Genomic DNA, 16,228 nt, shown 5'->3' with positions numbered 1-16,228 from the left:
ACCTTTGTAATGTGACCACCAGCCTCTCCTGCTATCAGGAACAGGCCCCCTTCCTCTCACCCCTCCTTTTCGGAAGGGAAGACAGGCAGGAAAAATTAGAGCAGCCCAGAAGGTGTTCCCACCTCTGCCAACCCCACCCCTCAGGTGGGGGAGGCGAGGGGAAGCCTACTCTTCAGTGCCCACCATCTTGCAGTTGGCAGGAACTCTCCAATCAGGATTAGGGACTGTGCCGTCTCTCCCACGTGGGGGGAACACACCAAGTGTGTCGCCACCCTAAGGTCAGTAGCCCATTGGCTACTGACCTCGAGACCCCTAAAACGCCCCCTAAATGCAGTACTTAGGGGGCAGCCCTGAACCAAGAAGACAGATTCCCGCAACCTACGAAGAAGAAAGACAAAAGAAGATGCCCAGCAGAGGAGACTGCAGAGAACAACTGACTTAGCCCCAGCCCTACTGCCCGTCTCCAGTTTCCAGAGATACTGTGTCAAAAGTCGCCTTGTCCTGCAGCCTGCGACCTCCAGAACCCCTGGGAGGGCTGACTGCTTTCCACAAAGACCGGATCTCCTGTGAACAGCAGCTCTGTTCAAAAGAATCTCCAAAGCAAGACTCAGAGCCTGCTGAGGACAAAGAAACCATCCGCCTGGAACCACCACTGCACCCGTCGCCTATGGCCTGAGTTTGAGTGGCCCACCGATCCCAGCGAGGTCCCACAGGGCTTCCGAGTCCACGATGGGTTGACCCTTCCCGGACTCCCAAGGTTGCCTGCAGCCTCTGCACTTGGACCCCCCAACCACGAGTGGCCCAGTAATGTGAAATCCGACCTCAAAAGACACCCCTGTATCCAGCCTCCCTGCGCCCTGAAGAATAGGACCTGAGGTACACCTATGTCCCCGAGCCCTCCAACATACCTGCCCAGCTGTTGGTTCCTCCCAGAAGTCTTCCTGGACCGAGCCTGCAGCCAAAATCCAAAACCAGCCACTCCCGTTGAAAACCGGGCACCCAATGCCAAAACAGCACCCGGACGCCCCTGAGCCGCTGTGGGTACACCTTGTGGTCTAAACCGGATCTCCCTTTGCCCTGAGCCTAACACCAGGAGCTCTGCTCCCACAAACTTCTGGCCGGCTAATCAGCAGCTACCAACTGGAAGCCCCCTATCTCCCATTGGATAACATTGAGACTGAGCACCCGACTGCCCTAGTGCTGCTGAGGGTGCTTTGAGAGTGCATCCTTGACGCTAGGGGAACCCTGGTTCTAACCCCAGAAACCCAACTCCCACAACCAAGTACTTACCTGTAAACCGATAACTTCATTTCCTCACATAGGATTGCATTGACTGCTTTTTTTGGCAATTCTTCTAAGTGTAGACTTGGTTTATATAAAACCTTGAAAAACTGCAAATGTACAAAAACTGAATTACTTACCTTTTCTCTAGGAAAGGTCTCAGTAACAACAAGGGAACCCTTATAGTCATAAGGGACCAAGGGTGGTAGTAAGTTATTGGAGACAGTGGTCCCTTTCAAGAGAAATACATACATACAGCCACAATACTACAATCAGGATTGAGTCTACTCATGTACAAATGACTGATATTCAGAATTTAATTACAGAGGTTAAAGCTAAACAATATATGGAAAAAAATGAGTGAGCAAAACAGGACGGGGTTAGAGGAAATCAGCAGATTTCCCTACCACAGGCATGTGACCTAAAAGTGACTCTTGGTGAAAGTACGAAATAACAATAGTCACAATAACAAAAGCATCTTATACTCAAAAAGACCTGGTTGTCTATGGCATTGCGATCCCCAACAACAGTTATGGGATCATCATCAGGATTAAACAATAAAAAAAAGCCTGGGAAATTGCCTGGATAAGGTAGGGAAGTGATGGGGGGGGTAAGGGGGGGAAGGGGTAGAAAAAAAGAGGGAAGGAGGGGGCAGGTGGGTTTAAGGAGTTGGAGTGTGATATCTAGGCATATCACACTGAGTAGAAAAAGTAACTTAAAAAGTAATCTACAAAGTAATCTCAAAAGTAACTGTAAAGTAATTTTAACTGTCGACTTACCTGCAAACAAACCAAATGCATCCAAAATTCATTTCAATTGTATTTCAACTGCAATATACCTGCAAAGTATTATTTCACTTACCTGCACTAGGCCTGGCTTGGTTCTAGAAATAAAATAACTAAATATTTTTATACAAATAAATTGGTCTGAGTTCAGTCTTTGAATGTGTGACATTTCTCACCTGAGTGTGTACAATAAATGCTTAACACTACCCTCTGATAAAGACTTACTGCCTGCCCACACTACCACAAATACAGAGTAAGATATTATCTACTTTTACCTCTGCCTACCTTTGGGTTTCAACTGGACTCTGTGCACAGTACACCTTACTTTGGTATAGTATTTTCAGAGCCAGCTTCCTATAATTTTGGTTTATTTGAAATGAGGTGATACTTTAACTAGGAAATGTCTATTTTAGAAATTCCAGTTTCTTTCTTGGTTTTTGTATCCTGTGTATACTTGTGGAAATGTTGTCGGTACATCCGTGCCTGTTGAAGGAATGGAAAAAATGGATGGAACTGACGTCAGCACGCCAACGAGGTCTTCTTATGGCTCCGATGCAGTCATTTGGAGTCATGTGTGTAGCTGTTACAGTGTGACATCCTCATCGATGTGGGAGAGCTATGGAGAAAGGTTTCTGTGGAAGGCTGTGCATGGGGTAATTCATTAGGTGAGAAATCCACAGGCTGATACTGTATCCACCAGAAAAAGCGTTACCAAAGGTAAGTAACTTGTTCGTTTAACCCCTCAATGGCAAGTTCAAAGAGAAAAGAGTAAAAAGACATGACACAACCTCACAGATATATAATATAATAAAGAACACTCTAGGGTGAGACATGCCATACAGAAACATTTGCATTTGTTCAAAGATGATCCCATTATAGGCATGCTGTTGTCTAGACTACCCCCGATAAGTCGCAGAAACTCAAAATCAATGAGGGACCATTTGATTAAAAGCGAATACAATGCAAGTACAAATCACAGGACATGGTTGGCACAACAAGATGGATTTAGGAAAGGCAGTAGGTGCAAATCTTGCAAAAATTGTGAGAATTTAACGTTAGTCCCACTGTTTAAGAAGAAAATCAAAGTGAGAGGCAATATATGCAAATCAAATTTTGTTGTGTATATCCTCAAATGTCCATGCAAGAATATATACATGGGGTGTACATTCTTACCCGTGCCTAAAAGAATATTACAGCACATAAGAATTACAAATAAAGATCGGATTTAGTAATTGCATGCCATTTTGTACAACATTGTCAAAGTAACCCTACAGATTTGAGGTACAGCTGCATGCACAAGTCCCCAAGAGGAAGAGGGGGGGTAACAGGGAGAAGGAATTATGTGAATTGGAAACATAATTTATTTTGGAGCTAGACAGTAAAGAACCATTTGGTTTTAATATTGATGAAGAATTGTATATATGTCTTCTTTAAATTGAGTTGGGTAGAACACATTCACCGAAGCCGCTGATGTATGAATTGCAGATTTTACATAGCATTTTACTTGGTTAGTAAGGGTTCACTGTTAAGATATTAAGGCAGTTTGATTTTTTTTATTTTAAATTTGCTAATTTAAACATTACTTATATAACAGATAATCACAGAAGGTTAAGAAGTATCTTTACACATTTAGATAATGAAATGTCATAGGGAATAATTTTTAAGTATTTATGCACGTTTATACTGTATTTTGATAAGCCAAATATAGATGCATCTTTTTAATTCCTTTCTATTTGCAATACGATTTATCAGAACATCTGTTTATATAGTCATATGTCTAATCAGTGCAATGTTAAGATTTCTGTATTCAAGCACAGTGCACTTTTTTATGGTGACGGGGGGCTATATAAGTGGATTACAAACCGGCACTGGCCTATAAATTCAATACTACCTATTCTGAATTGCCACTATATATGTTTTATAACAGGCAGCTATTGCAAATGTTTTTACAGTTGATAGGTCTCTTTGGACATAATGTTTTTTAATGCTAAGTGCAAATATTGAGAATGTTCTTTGGATATTTGAAATCAATGAGATAAATATGTGGCACTATCCATAACATAAAGATTGTAAATTATAACTTTACGCAATTGTAGGTTGTACAATGAACTGGTTGATCAGTGGAACTATTTTGGAATGTGCTGTAATAATATGCTTGGAATGTCATTCCCTGAAAGATGGCGATTGCCCATGCATTCCCCGTAACCGAAATCAGTTTTTTAATGTTTATTATCACTGTGGTATTTATTCACACACAAGATGATACATTGTCGTGAACAAGGTTGCCAGGAGCAATCGAAACGCGTCAACATACATTCATATTGCCCACCCCCGGGACACTGCTGTTTGCTATGGCAGGGCGGGAGCCTCGCGGCTCCCGCCCTGCCATAGCAATCTTGGTTTGAATTTTGAAAGAGAGAGCAGGAAACCTGCTCTCTCTTTCAAAATTCAAACCAAATTGCTTTTCCACACGGGGAGCTGCATGTTAGCAGCTCCCTATGTGGAAAAGCAATGCCGGCTCCCGCAGGAGGCGGGTAGCCGGCGGGACCGTGGGGGAATTGGGGACCCCACGGACCCCAACGGAGAGGGTCAGCCCTGGGGGATGGGGTCCCCGGGGCTATTAGTGGCCCGGGAGGGGGGCCACGCGGCCCCCTGCCCCCCCCCCCCCCCAAAAGTATAAAAATAAATAACTTTGAAAGGCCGGCCCCGGGGGATGGGGTCCCCGGAGCCTTTAGTGGCAGAGGAGGGAGGCAACGCAGCCCCCCTCCAAAAACAATTAAAAAGGCCATACCCCGGGGGATGGGGTCCCCGGGGCTGATTAAGGCCTCGGGAGGGGGGCCACGCGGCCCCCTTCCTAAATTGTAATTTTATTTTTTAAAATAGGGGGCAGGCCCTGGGGGATGGGGTCCCCAGGGCCAAAAATGAGTAAAAGGGGGGCTACGCAGCCCCCTTCTTAAAAAGAAATACTGGCATCGCGCCGGAGGCCACGCCCCCTCGTTTCAGCTCTCTGCAAACATGCCCCCTGGCGCTTTTGCGGATGGGGAACGAATTCCCCTTGAATACTGGGGGTCCCTGGGGGCCAAGTAGTCCACCAGGAACCTCCAGTATGCACCAGGGGGCTGCGTTGCAGAGAGGTGTTCTGAGGCCACGCCCCTTTTTACACCTTTCTCTGCAACGCAGCTCTGTGGCACTTAATGGAGGTAGCTGATGGGGTAGTTGCACCCCATTGACCCTCAGGATTCAAGGTGGGTTAATCCCGCCACGGAGCGCGTTTTCACAGTGGTGAAGGGAGGGGGTGGGACCTGAGGTGATATGTGTGCAAACACGCCCTGTGGCGCATTTTAAGTTTAGGAATTAATTCCTCTTCAATCCGGAGGATCCCTGGAGGCCAACTAGCCCACCAGGTACCTCCAGTAAGCGCCACGGAGCTGCGTTGCAGAGTGTTGTATAAAGGGGTGTGGCCTCTGATCACCTCTCTGCAAGGCAGCTCTCTGGCGTATACTGGAGGTACCTGGTGGGCTAGTTGGCCCCCAGGGACCCTCAGGATTGAGGAGGAATTAATTCCCCAACTTAAACCGCGCCACAGGGTGTTTTTGCAGACATGTCATTTCAGGCCACGCCTCCTTCCTTCACCACTGTGCAAACGTGCCCCGTGGCACGTTTTAAGTTGGGTGATTAACTCTCTTTTAATACTGAGGGTTCCTGAGGGCCAACTAGCCCAAGAGGTATCTCCAGTATGCGCCAGGGTGCTGCGTTGCAGACAGGTGTTCAGAGGCCACTCCCCTTTGTACACCTCAATGGAACGCAGCTCTCTGGCGCTTACTGGAGGTACCTAGTGGGCTAGTTTGACCGTACGGACCCTTAGGATTCAAGGGGACTTAATTTCTCAACTTAGAACGGCCACAGTGCGGGTTTACACAGTGGTGAAGGGAAGGGACGGGCCTGAGGTGACGTGTGCAAACACGCCCTATGGCGCGTTTTATGTTGGGGAAATAATTCCCCTTCAATCCTAAGGGACCCTGGGGGCCAACTAGCCCACCAGGTGCTAACAGTAAGTACCACTGTGCTGCGTTGCAGAGAGGTGGTGCAGGCTGTGCACCTTTTTACACCTCTCTGCAATGGTGCTTACTGGACGTACCTAGTGGGCTAATTTGTCAATAGGGACCCTCAGGATTCAAGGGGAGTTAATCTCCCAACTTAAAACGGCCACAGGGCGTGTTTACACAGTGGGGAAGGGAGGGGACAGGGCCTGAGGTGACTTGTGCAAACACGCCCTATGGTGCGTTTTTAAATTGGGGAAATAATTCCCCTTCAATCCCGAGGGCCCATGGGGGCCAACTAGTCCACCAGGTGCTTCCAGTAAGTACCACCGTGCTGCGTTGCAGAGAGGTGGTCCAGGCCGTGCCCATTCTCTCTGCAACACAGCTCTGTGGTGCTAACTAGAGATAACTGATGGGCTAGTTGTACCCAAGGGACACTCAGGATTCAAGGGGACTTTATCCCCCAAATTAAAACGGTCATAGGGCGTGTTTGCACACGTCAGCGCAGCTCCACCCCCTTCACCAGTGTGCAAACGCGCCCTGTGGTGCGTTTTAAGAGGTAGTTTTAATACCCCTGCCCTATTATATACTAGGGGCTTACAGAAGAGGTCATGCTGTAACAGGGGTACCCCAACGCATAGTGCTCCCTAGTGACTGTAGGTGTTTTAACTGTATTCTAAGTGTCTTTTAGCATAGCACTGGCTCTAGGACTGGTTAGTCAGTCAGTAACCACCAGTACCCATCTGAAAAACTTGAGGGTACAGGATGATTTTGAACAAAGACTCTTTCTGCTCCTCTGTTTGTTCTTTCTGCACGTCTTCCTTCTTCCTGCACTTTTCTTCGTCTTTGAGGACTTCTGTAGCTTCTTTCTGCATTTCTTTTTCTTCTTTCTGTGTGTTTTTTCTTCTTTCTTCACATGTCCTACCTCTGTAGGCATAGTTGGAAACTAGCATTTAAAAAACCTTTGAAATTCACTTAAAAAACCATAGGTTTCGGGCACGTTATAGTTAGGAATTAGCATTTAAAAAACCTTAGAAATTCACAGAAAAAACCATAGGTTTCAGGGGTGTTCTAGTTAGCTGGACATTTCACTCGTACAAAACCAGAGAAATTCCCTCGTTATAGTTAGTTCAGCAAACTATAACTCACGCCCCCGCAATGCACTGCTGATGACGTCACATATTACATCACTCATGACATGGTCAGTGACATCACTCATGACATCACTGATGACCTCTCAAATGACATCACTGATGACATCATCCATGTGATAATTTGATGCATCTTCTCACACCCTAATATAACCTTTGATACACCCACTCTAAATTACAGACTGCCATTCTCAAAACCATAGACACTCCAACACCAATAACTACATACCCACTCACTGATTCTTAGGTCTACACACCCATCCACTCTCTCAACCGTACAGCCACTCATACTTAATGGTCACTCAGTACAGGATTATCATATGCACTCATACACCTATATAGACACTCAAACACCACCACTCATCCATAGAGGTACTCACACCTACTCAGTCATGCAAATAATTAATCAGACTGCCGTTTACTCACCTATACAGTTATACACACACCAGCTCAATTACTCCTACAAATACTAGCACATTCTTACACTCTTATACAATCAATGATACAAGCACACTTATCCATACAGCCACTCTCACAATCTCACTTATAGCCATTTATGTACTCCAACACACATATATACTGCCTTTCACATATGTAGCTACTCACACATGTACCACTGAAATATACATTCACTAACACAACCACACACACACACTCACCCATTCATACAGTCCATCACAGATGCACTCTTGAAACCATGCACCTAGTGAATCACCCACTCACACATCTATGCACAGAGTCACACACACCCCACCCACACAAACACTCAGGCACCATACAGTTACTCAGACAACCAATCTATAACCCATATAGAACCTCATGAAGCTATTTGCAAACCCATGCAGCTGCTTACACACCAACAGACAGACGGATACAGACATTCACGTTTAATCACTCACTTATAGAGTCAGTCACGCACCTACAAAATCATCCATTCACACACTTATACACCCACTCATTCTTCAATATGCCTTTCCCTATATATAATAAACATATTTAAACTTTACAGAAACACACAGACACTGGATGATGTCATCAGTGATGTCCTCAATGATGTAATATGTGATGTCATCAGCAGTGCATTGCGGGGGTGCGAGTTATAGTTAGCTGATATAACTATAACGGGGGAATTTCTCTGGTTTTGTACGAGTGAAATGTCCAGCTAACTATAACACCCCTGAAACCTATGGTTTTTTCTGTGAATTTCTAAGGTTTTTTTAAATGCTAACTCCTAACTATAACGTGCCTGAAACCTATGGTTTTTTAGGTGAATATGTATATATGTGTGTATATATATGTGTGTATATATATGTATATGTGTGTATGTGTATATATATATATATGTGTATGTATATATATATGTGTGTGTATGTATATATGTGTGTTTATGTATATATGTGTGTACATGTATATATGTTTATATATATACATTCATACAGGCACCAAGACCTTGGATAGGTCGTTCCACGTTTTCTGCTGAATTAGAAAAAGTTGTAAAACAACCCTGGATCCAGAGTGGCTCACCTTTTTCACCTCAACTTGGTGAGATCTAACTTTGCAAAGTTAGATCTCACCTAGTGGCGGTAAAATGAATGAATGAAATGTATGTGTGTATATATTTCCCAAGTTGTCTTCAAAATGAAGCTGCACTCCACAGCAGATGATTTCATCCAAATTCTTTATTTTCTAAAAGCAAAAACTGGCATCTGCATTCCAAATCTTCTCCTTGGGAAACATGATTTATGGCTGTTCAAGGGGAAAGATTGCATCACTACAGAAATGAAATGGGGGGCCACAGGGCTTGGTACTGACTGGAGCCTGCCATGTGGAAACAGCAGATCGAGCATAACAAATAGAAAATTAACTGGGCATTTAGTCTTCTGAGGCCCACTGGAGTGCTATGAACAATATTAAAATAAAATGACACGGAGCAGAACCCATTTGTGGGTAAGAATGTTTACTTATAGCACCACAAGTCCCAGCATTAAGTGTACTGCTGCACCCACTGGAGGGCAACACAATTAAGCATGCAGAAAAAGTGTTTGTGAGTTAACTGTGAAGTCTCATTAAGCCTGTGAACAAGAAGCTGAGACCTCGGAAACGCGTTAGGACAGTGAAGATTCGGAATACAGATGCCAGTTTTTGCTTTTAGAAAAGAAAGGTTTTGGAAGAAATCATCTGCTGTGGAGTGCTTTTTCATTTCGTGAGACACACACACACACACACACACATACGCACACACATGCACACACTCACTCACGCACACACTCACTCACTCACTCTCTCTCACACACACACACACACTCACACACACTCACTCACACACACACACAATCCCCCCCCCCACACACACACACAATCCCCCCCCCCCACACACACACACACACTCACACACACACACACTCACACACACTCACACACACTCACACTCACACTCACTCACACTTTCACACACTTCTCTCAACAGTGGAAGGTTGATTATAGGAATATTACAGTTTCTTAACTGTAAGCGTAGTTCTTGGGCTCAGATCCAATATCAGTGCATCTATGTAGCCTCTGATGATACTCTGAATATCTCATCAATTCAAGAACCTGGAGTGTGGCTTACAAGGATCAAAAGTGGATGTGTGACAGAATGGAGGCAAGGAAACTGTATTCATCCATTACCCAACGCATTGTAATTGCTATAGCTCATATTCTTGTTACAGCAAAAGATGGAAACCATGCAACAATATTTGTTTGTGGAATTCATCCTAAAAGGAAGGTCATTGCATTATTTACGTTGTTAGCAGAGAAATATGCTAATCAGACATCTCATCTTGCAAACTTGCTGTACATAACAATTGTTTGACATGCATTCCTTTGTCACTTAAAGCTCAGAAAAGAAGCCATTAGAGATTCTTGTTTTGCAGGACCTTGAAGGAAAATCAGCCATGGTCCTCGCCAAAGGGTTCTGGAATACATCTTGCAGCTTGCTATCCTACAGTGGGACAGATCAGCCCTCGTACAAGGAAGTCCATGAGCCTGGATATGGGGCAGCCCTCACAAGCAAACACTAAAAAGCTGCTTGGTTAGTATATCCTGACCACTCCAAAACAGTACTAAGTTTTTAAGTTGCAGTAAAAGAATTAGTATTTTATTAGAATGAAGTGTTCCTTGATGTGATGTGGGTTATTTAGATTTTTTGCAATCGTAGAACTGCTGATTAACTTGTACTGTAATAATGCCAGAATTCAATGTCTAGTTACAAACCATGTCAAGAAAAAAACTGAAAATTGAGAATACAGTTAAGGTTTGTATTTTTTTCATTAAGACTTATTTTGACCAAGAAAAGAGTAGGCTAAGAAGGAGCTATTGTGTACTATTTGACCCCTTGGTTCCCTGAATGGATTTAATACTGGATCTATATAATGTATGTGTAGTAAGCGTTGAAGCATTTTGACATTTAAAATGCATCTAAATTAAAACAAAGAAAATGTGTCTGTGCCATTGGCCTACGATGTATGTCAATACATGTACTTAAGTATAGATATTTACGAAAGATCTAAGAGACCCAAGATACTCATAAGGCCAGGCAAGGGATGGGAAATAAGCTCCAGCTGCTTGAAAATGTGGGACAAAATGGGGATTGGTAAGCAGGGAGAGGTGCTGCACAGATCACCTATCTGAGCTTTTGCCGCAGATATCTTCATGTTATTGATGTCCATTGTTAATACTCCAGTGTTGTAGATACGAAAAGTAGTAAAGAAAAAAAAACAGCATCTGTTTAGTTTACTTATTGTAGCACTAAAATCATCAGTCTATTGAAAGGCTAAGAAAATATTGCGGAAAAAAGTGCCTTGTTAGTAGTTGCTAAATAACTCACTGCTATGGTATTTTACAGGTACTAGGAAAAGCTTTGATCATTTGATATCGGACACTAAAGCTCCAAAAAGACAGGAAATTGAGTCTGGTATCACTACACCTCCCAAAATGAGAAGGGTTGCAGAGAACGATTATGACATGGGTGAGTAGCAAGACGTGCTTAGATGTAATAGGGTTATGTACTGAATGAGAGTTTTGTAATTCGGAGATGCAACCTAGGCTGTTGTTAGGGCTGATAAGTTAACAGAATGTCACAAACACATACGGTATGCATGTCATTACATACTAGTTAAGTCTTTCACTAAGATATACTGCCTTTGACAAATTCTACTTGAAGGGAACTTCTTGAGCTGTGTTTGGTTTCTTTATTACCTGTATATTCAGGTGAAGAAAAAGGTTAAGGTTCATAAAGGTGACTGGGTCTTAAGTTTACTTTCTGCTTGTGACATATGTCAAACTCCAAGGAGTCTCGTTTTGTGCTTAACTCCCCCACATACCTCCAACCAACAGCTGTAATTTTTACCATGCTGACTCCAAAATCTGTGGGTTTTAAGCTTTGTTTTAGCTGTAAGGGGCAGATGTTGTTGGGTAGCGGTGTGTGCGCATCTGATAGATAGTCCCTGGGTCTGAATCACAAAGCAGGGCCCTGTAAATGCTGTGCTTAAATGCATCCAAAGGTCATAAGAGAGGTATGTCAAACTTTTTTCAGGGCGAGGGAAAATGTAGCTCTAGCCTGCTCAATTTTTGCTCATATCACCTAATGGTAGGCAAAGCAGTGGCTTTCCTTCTTAAAGGTGAGACAGGGCCTGTAGAAAATGCATCATGTGCCTCTGCTTCTTAGTCACGATAGCAGTGCTTTGCTTGAACTCAAAATGTGAACGTACCTCTTAGTCCGAGTGCACATCTGCAGTAATTTCATGTGAAATGTAAATATATCTATGTAAATATATCTAGCCTCTACATGCTAATTGGAATCATAAATGTAGGTACCTCAGTTAGGGATAATATTGATGCGGCGTCCTTCAGCCCACTCACCATGATAATTCTGTATTATACAATTCTAAGAGTATTGGCCAGCCACCTCTCTCCCTACCTTCAAGAACTAATCCACAGTGACCAAATGGATTCATCCTCAAATGCAATACATCTCTTAATGTCACAAGAATATTTAGGAGCTTAGAAGAAACTCCTTTCACACAGTATCAGGAGGCAAGGGTCTTCTCGATAGACCTAGAAAAAAGTTTGATACTTTACACTGTTGTTATTTGCAGACTGTTATGAAATGCATGAATCTGGAGGAGAGAGTGGGATAAATGGATCACTCTAATGTATGCACACTGTCAGGCGTTGGCAAGTACCTGTCAGTGCATTTCCGGAGCATGAACAATATTCCAGGTCACCAGGTAGGAGGGTCCCTTTTTACCAATGCTATTTGCATTGGAAGTGGAATTCTTTGCCAACATACTGAGGGTGGACAGGCATTGCCAGGGCATCCCACTGAGAGTCTCTGAACACATAATCTGACTATATGGAGACAACCTGCTGCTGTGCCTACGGTATGCTGCAGCGAGTAGTCCTCAGAGTGTCCAATGCCTGGCAGAGTTGGGGAGAGTGTCTGAACTTACTGCCAATTGGGAGAACAATGACACAAACCCAAGCAGTGGTGACCTGTCTGGGAATCAAATGGGGACCACACGTACTCCGATATCTAAGAGTTATAATCTATCAGGGAGAATGTATCAGGGAGGGGACTCTGGGCAGTGCGTTACAGTCACTGTAGAGCGTATCCCTGGTTATACTGCCACATCTGAAATAGACACGTTAGTGATAGATTCTTTACCTTAGAATATCCCGAGGCGTCAGACTGGATCCAGAAAGGTTTGCTAGCAGTACCCCTGTGCGTCAGTAGGTTGCGTCGTTCGGCTCCGCATCCGTCGCTGGCGTCGTATGCGCCGAGATGGCGTCACGGAGACTACTTAGGCGCCACTGATGCAGGCTGACGTCAGTTCTTTCTTTTTCCGCGCCAGTAAGTGCAGATCCGGTTAGAGCGCATACCTCAGTCACTTTTTGACTACCCTTTTTGAGTCTTTGTCTCCTGTACAATTTTGGGTTCCTTGGTGCACGTAGAGATGCCTGGATTTAAGTCTTGTGGGGCCTGCTGTCGCAATATGTCGGTGGCGGACCCCCCACGATGTCTGCCTCTACTGCCTGCCGTTCCAGGGACCGCTCGCCGGGCCGTTGTCGTCGCTCCTCGGACTCCAAGTCTTCACCCTCGGATTCGGGTAAGAGACGACACAAAAAGAAGTCGAAGAAGCGTGTTCACTCTCTGACGTCCCCCCGTCGGTCACCCAGATGCGGACGAGGGGGTTCTGCCCCGGCGGCTCATACGGAGCTCGGGAGTCCCGCGGCCTACCCACCTTACCCGGGTCCGTCGGCAACTCCCGCACAGGTGCAAGAATTTCTTGCTACCAAGGACCGCCTCTTTAGGCCTCGGGCTCCCTCCGGCGCACCTTCGGGCCCCGCGGTCCTGTGTTTGGAAACTGTTGGACTGCCGGCGCCGCCGGTGGATCCAGCTTCGACACCACAGGATCCTGCGCCGTTGGCTCCGGCCACGGCGCCACAAGGTCCAGCGCTGCCGGCTCCGGCCCCAGCGCCACCCTCGGCTCGGCCTCCGGTACCGCACTGGGTGCCATTTGTTCCGCCCTTGTCCAGGTTCCAGGACCATTTTGTTCCTACCTGGGATCCGCATTGGGACACGGCGCCGGCTTTGCCTGGGCCGGCGCCGTTCCTGACGTAGTTTGTTCCTTCTCCGGCTCCTGCTCTGCCGCCGCGGTCTGTTCCGCCTGCGACGGAGGTGGAGGACGACTGGGAGGGGTCCGAGGACCCTCTTGCCCGTCAGTGTGACTCCGAGCAGGACTGGGCGGATGACTTGGAGGATGTCGGTGACATCGACGTCTCCTCTGACCTGGGGTTTGCCTCTCCCCCGCCTACCATGGAGGAGGGCGCCTCCAAGACGATGGTGCTCCGGCGGGCTGCTGAGGTCCTCAACCTTCATCTCCCTAGGGTGGCCCTCAAAACTAATCTCCTCACTGAGGTGCTCCAGACGACGTCCACTTCGTCGGACCCCCTGCTGCCGTTTAACGACGCCCTCACTGACGTCTTGCTGGGCACTTAGTCGCGACCTGCCACATGGGCCCCTGAGGATAAGAATGTCGCCAAGCGTCACCGTCCGGCGCCTGGTCACCCCACTTTCCTGACCACTCATCCTACGCCTGAGAGCCTGGTTATCCAAGCCTCGATGACACAGAGTGCCTTTCTCTCTGCTCCGCCAGATAAGGACTCTAAGAAGCTGGAGCTGTTCGGTAAGTGGTTGTTTTCTTCGGCCAGCTTGGGGCTGCGGTCGGTGAACACCGCCTGCCTATTGGGCCGCTAGTCCCACACGGTGTGGGATACAGTTGCACAGGTGTTGCCTCAGTGTCCTGAAGAGGCCCAAGCTGTGCTGTCCCAAGCTATTGCCAAGGGTAAGGACGTGGCTAAGTTCGCCATTCGGTGTGGTTTGGACACCACAAACTCACTGGGTAGAGCAATTTCTACGACTGTGGCGCTTCGTCGCCATGCCTGGTTGAGATCTACCGGGTTCTCGCCAGATGTCCAGAGCTCACTCATGGACTTGCACTTTGATGGCACTCGCCTGTTTGGCGATAAGGCCAACAGTGCACTGGAGCGTTTTAAGGACTCGCGGGCCACGGCCAAGTCCTTAGGTAATTCCGCGAAGAGCCCGCCACTCCTGGTTTTCGTTCCTTTCGTGGCCAAGACAGGGGCGCCCAGGAACGTTCCTTCCGCAAGCCTGTGCAGAACCAGCCTCAGCGCGGCCGCTGACGCAGCTTCTGTAGGGGCGGCTCTGGGAATCAGCGTGTGGGTTAGTCCACCTCCGCCCCCTCTGCTTCTACCTCCAAACCTTCCTGATCCGAGCTTTGTGGAGCACCCCATGCCAGTGGGTGGAAGGATCTGCCATCACCTCCTCCACTGGCACGCTATCACATCGGACTAGTGGGTGTTGCAAATCATCCGCAAGGGTTACTCCCTTCCCTTTCAGTCCTCCCCTCCAGCCATGCCACCTCGGTACCACCGCATGTCGGGGGAACACTTGGCAACTCTCCAGCAGGAAGTTACGGCCCTCTTGGCCCAGGGGGCCATCGAGTGCGTTCCTCGGCCAGAAGTAGGGAGTGGCTGTTATTCCCACTACTTTCTGGTCCCCAAGAAGGACAAAGGGGGTCTGCGTCCCATCTTGGATCTCCGTAACGTCAACCGCTTCCTCCTGAAAAAGTTCAAAATGCTGACTCTAGCTCAGGTCTTGGCTGCCCTCAACCCTGGAGACTGGATGGTAGCGTTGGACTTGCAGGATGCATATTTTCAAATCCCTGTCCTGCCGGCCCACTGGCATTACCTGCGGTTCACGGTAGGCCAGGAGCATTTTCAGTTTGCCGTGCTCCCCTTCGGCCTTACCAGCGCCCCTCGGGTGTTTACGAAGGTGATGACAGTGGTCGCGGCTCACCTGCGCAGGTCGGGGATGTCAGTCTTCCCTTACCTCGACGACTGGTTGCTGAAGGCGGGCTCGCCCCAGGCAGTCGTCAACCACCTCCATACTACGGTTGACCTCCTGCATTTGCTGGGGTTCTCCATCAACATGCCGAAGTCGCACCTGAGTCTCTCTCAGAAGCTCCCCTTCATCGGAGCGGTTCTGGATTCAACGCTGTTTCAGGTTTATCCTCCCGAGCAGCGAGTCCGGGATATTCAGGCTATGATTCCGATCTTTAAGCCTCTATCCCGAGTTTCGGTCAGGATGACCCTCCGGCTCCGCGGTGTTCCCTTGCAGGATATTTGTCAGGCAGTTACGTGGGCCTCTCTGCATACGTTTACCAAGCATTGCTGCCTTGACAGTCAATAGATGGCTTCATTGGCCGTTCTGTTCTCCGTGACTTTCTGGTGTAATGTGTTCGCAGACCCACAACCGGGATTGGTATTGCTGGGGTATCTATTCTAAGGTAAGGAATCTATCACTGACGTGTCTCTTTCAGATGCACAAGTTACTACTTGTGTAACGATA

The 16,228-nt window shown here is 46.7% G+C and overlaps 1 protein-coding gene across 12 annotated transcripts in view; it reads left to right on the top strand.

Annotated features, from left to right (window-relative positions):
- Positions 1-16,228, top strand: part of NF1 (neurofibromin 1) — a 1,956,660-nt gene that overhangs the window by 1,555,250 nt on the left and 385,182 nt on the right. For all 12 annotated transcript variants that reach the window (XM_085649550.1, XM_085649547.1, XM_085649544.1 and 9 more), the window contains 2 exons: positions 10,170-10,327; positions 11,141-11,263. In XM_085649550.1, coding sequence (XP_085505676.1) covers positions 10,170-10,327; positions 11,141-11,263 — 281 coding nt within the window. The remainder of the gene's footprint in view (positions 1-10,169; positions 10,328-11,140; positions 11,264-16,228) is intronic.

This window comes from Triturus cristatus, chromosome 3_2 (genome assembly GCF_964204655.1).
Source record: "Triturus cristatus chromosome 3_2, aTriCri1.1, whole genome shotgun sequence".
NCBI classification, from domain to species: domain Eukaryota; kingdom Metazoa; phylum Chordata; class Amphibia; order Caudata; family Salamandridae; genus Triturus; species Triturus cristatus.
This window is presented reverse-complemented; position numbering and strand designations above follow the sequence as displayed.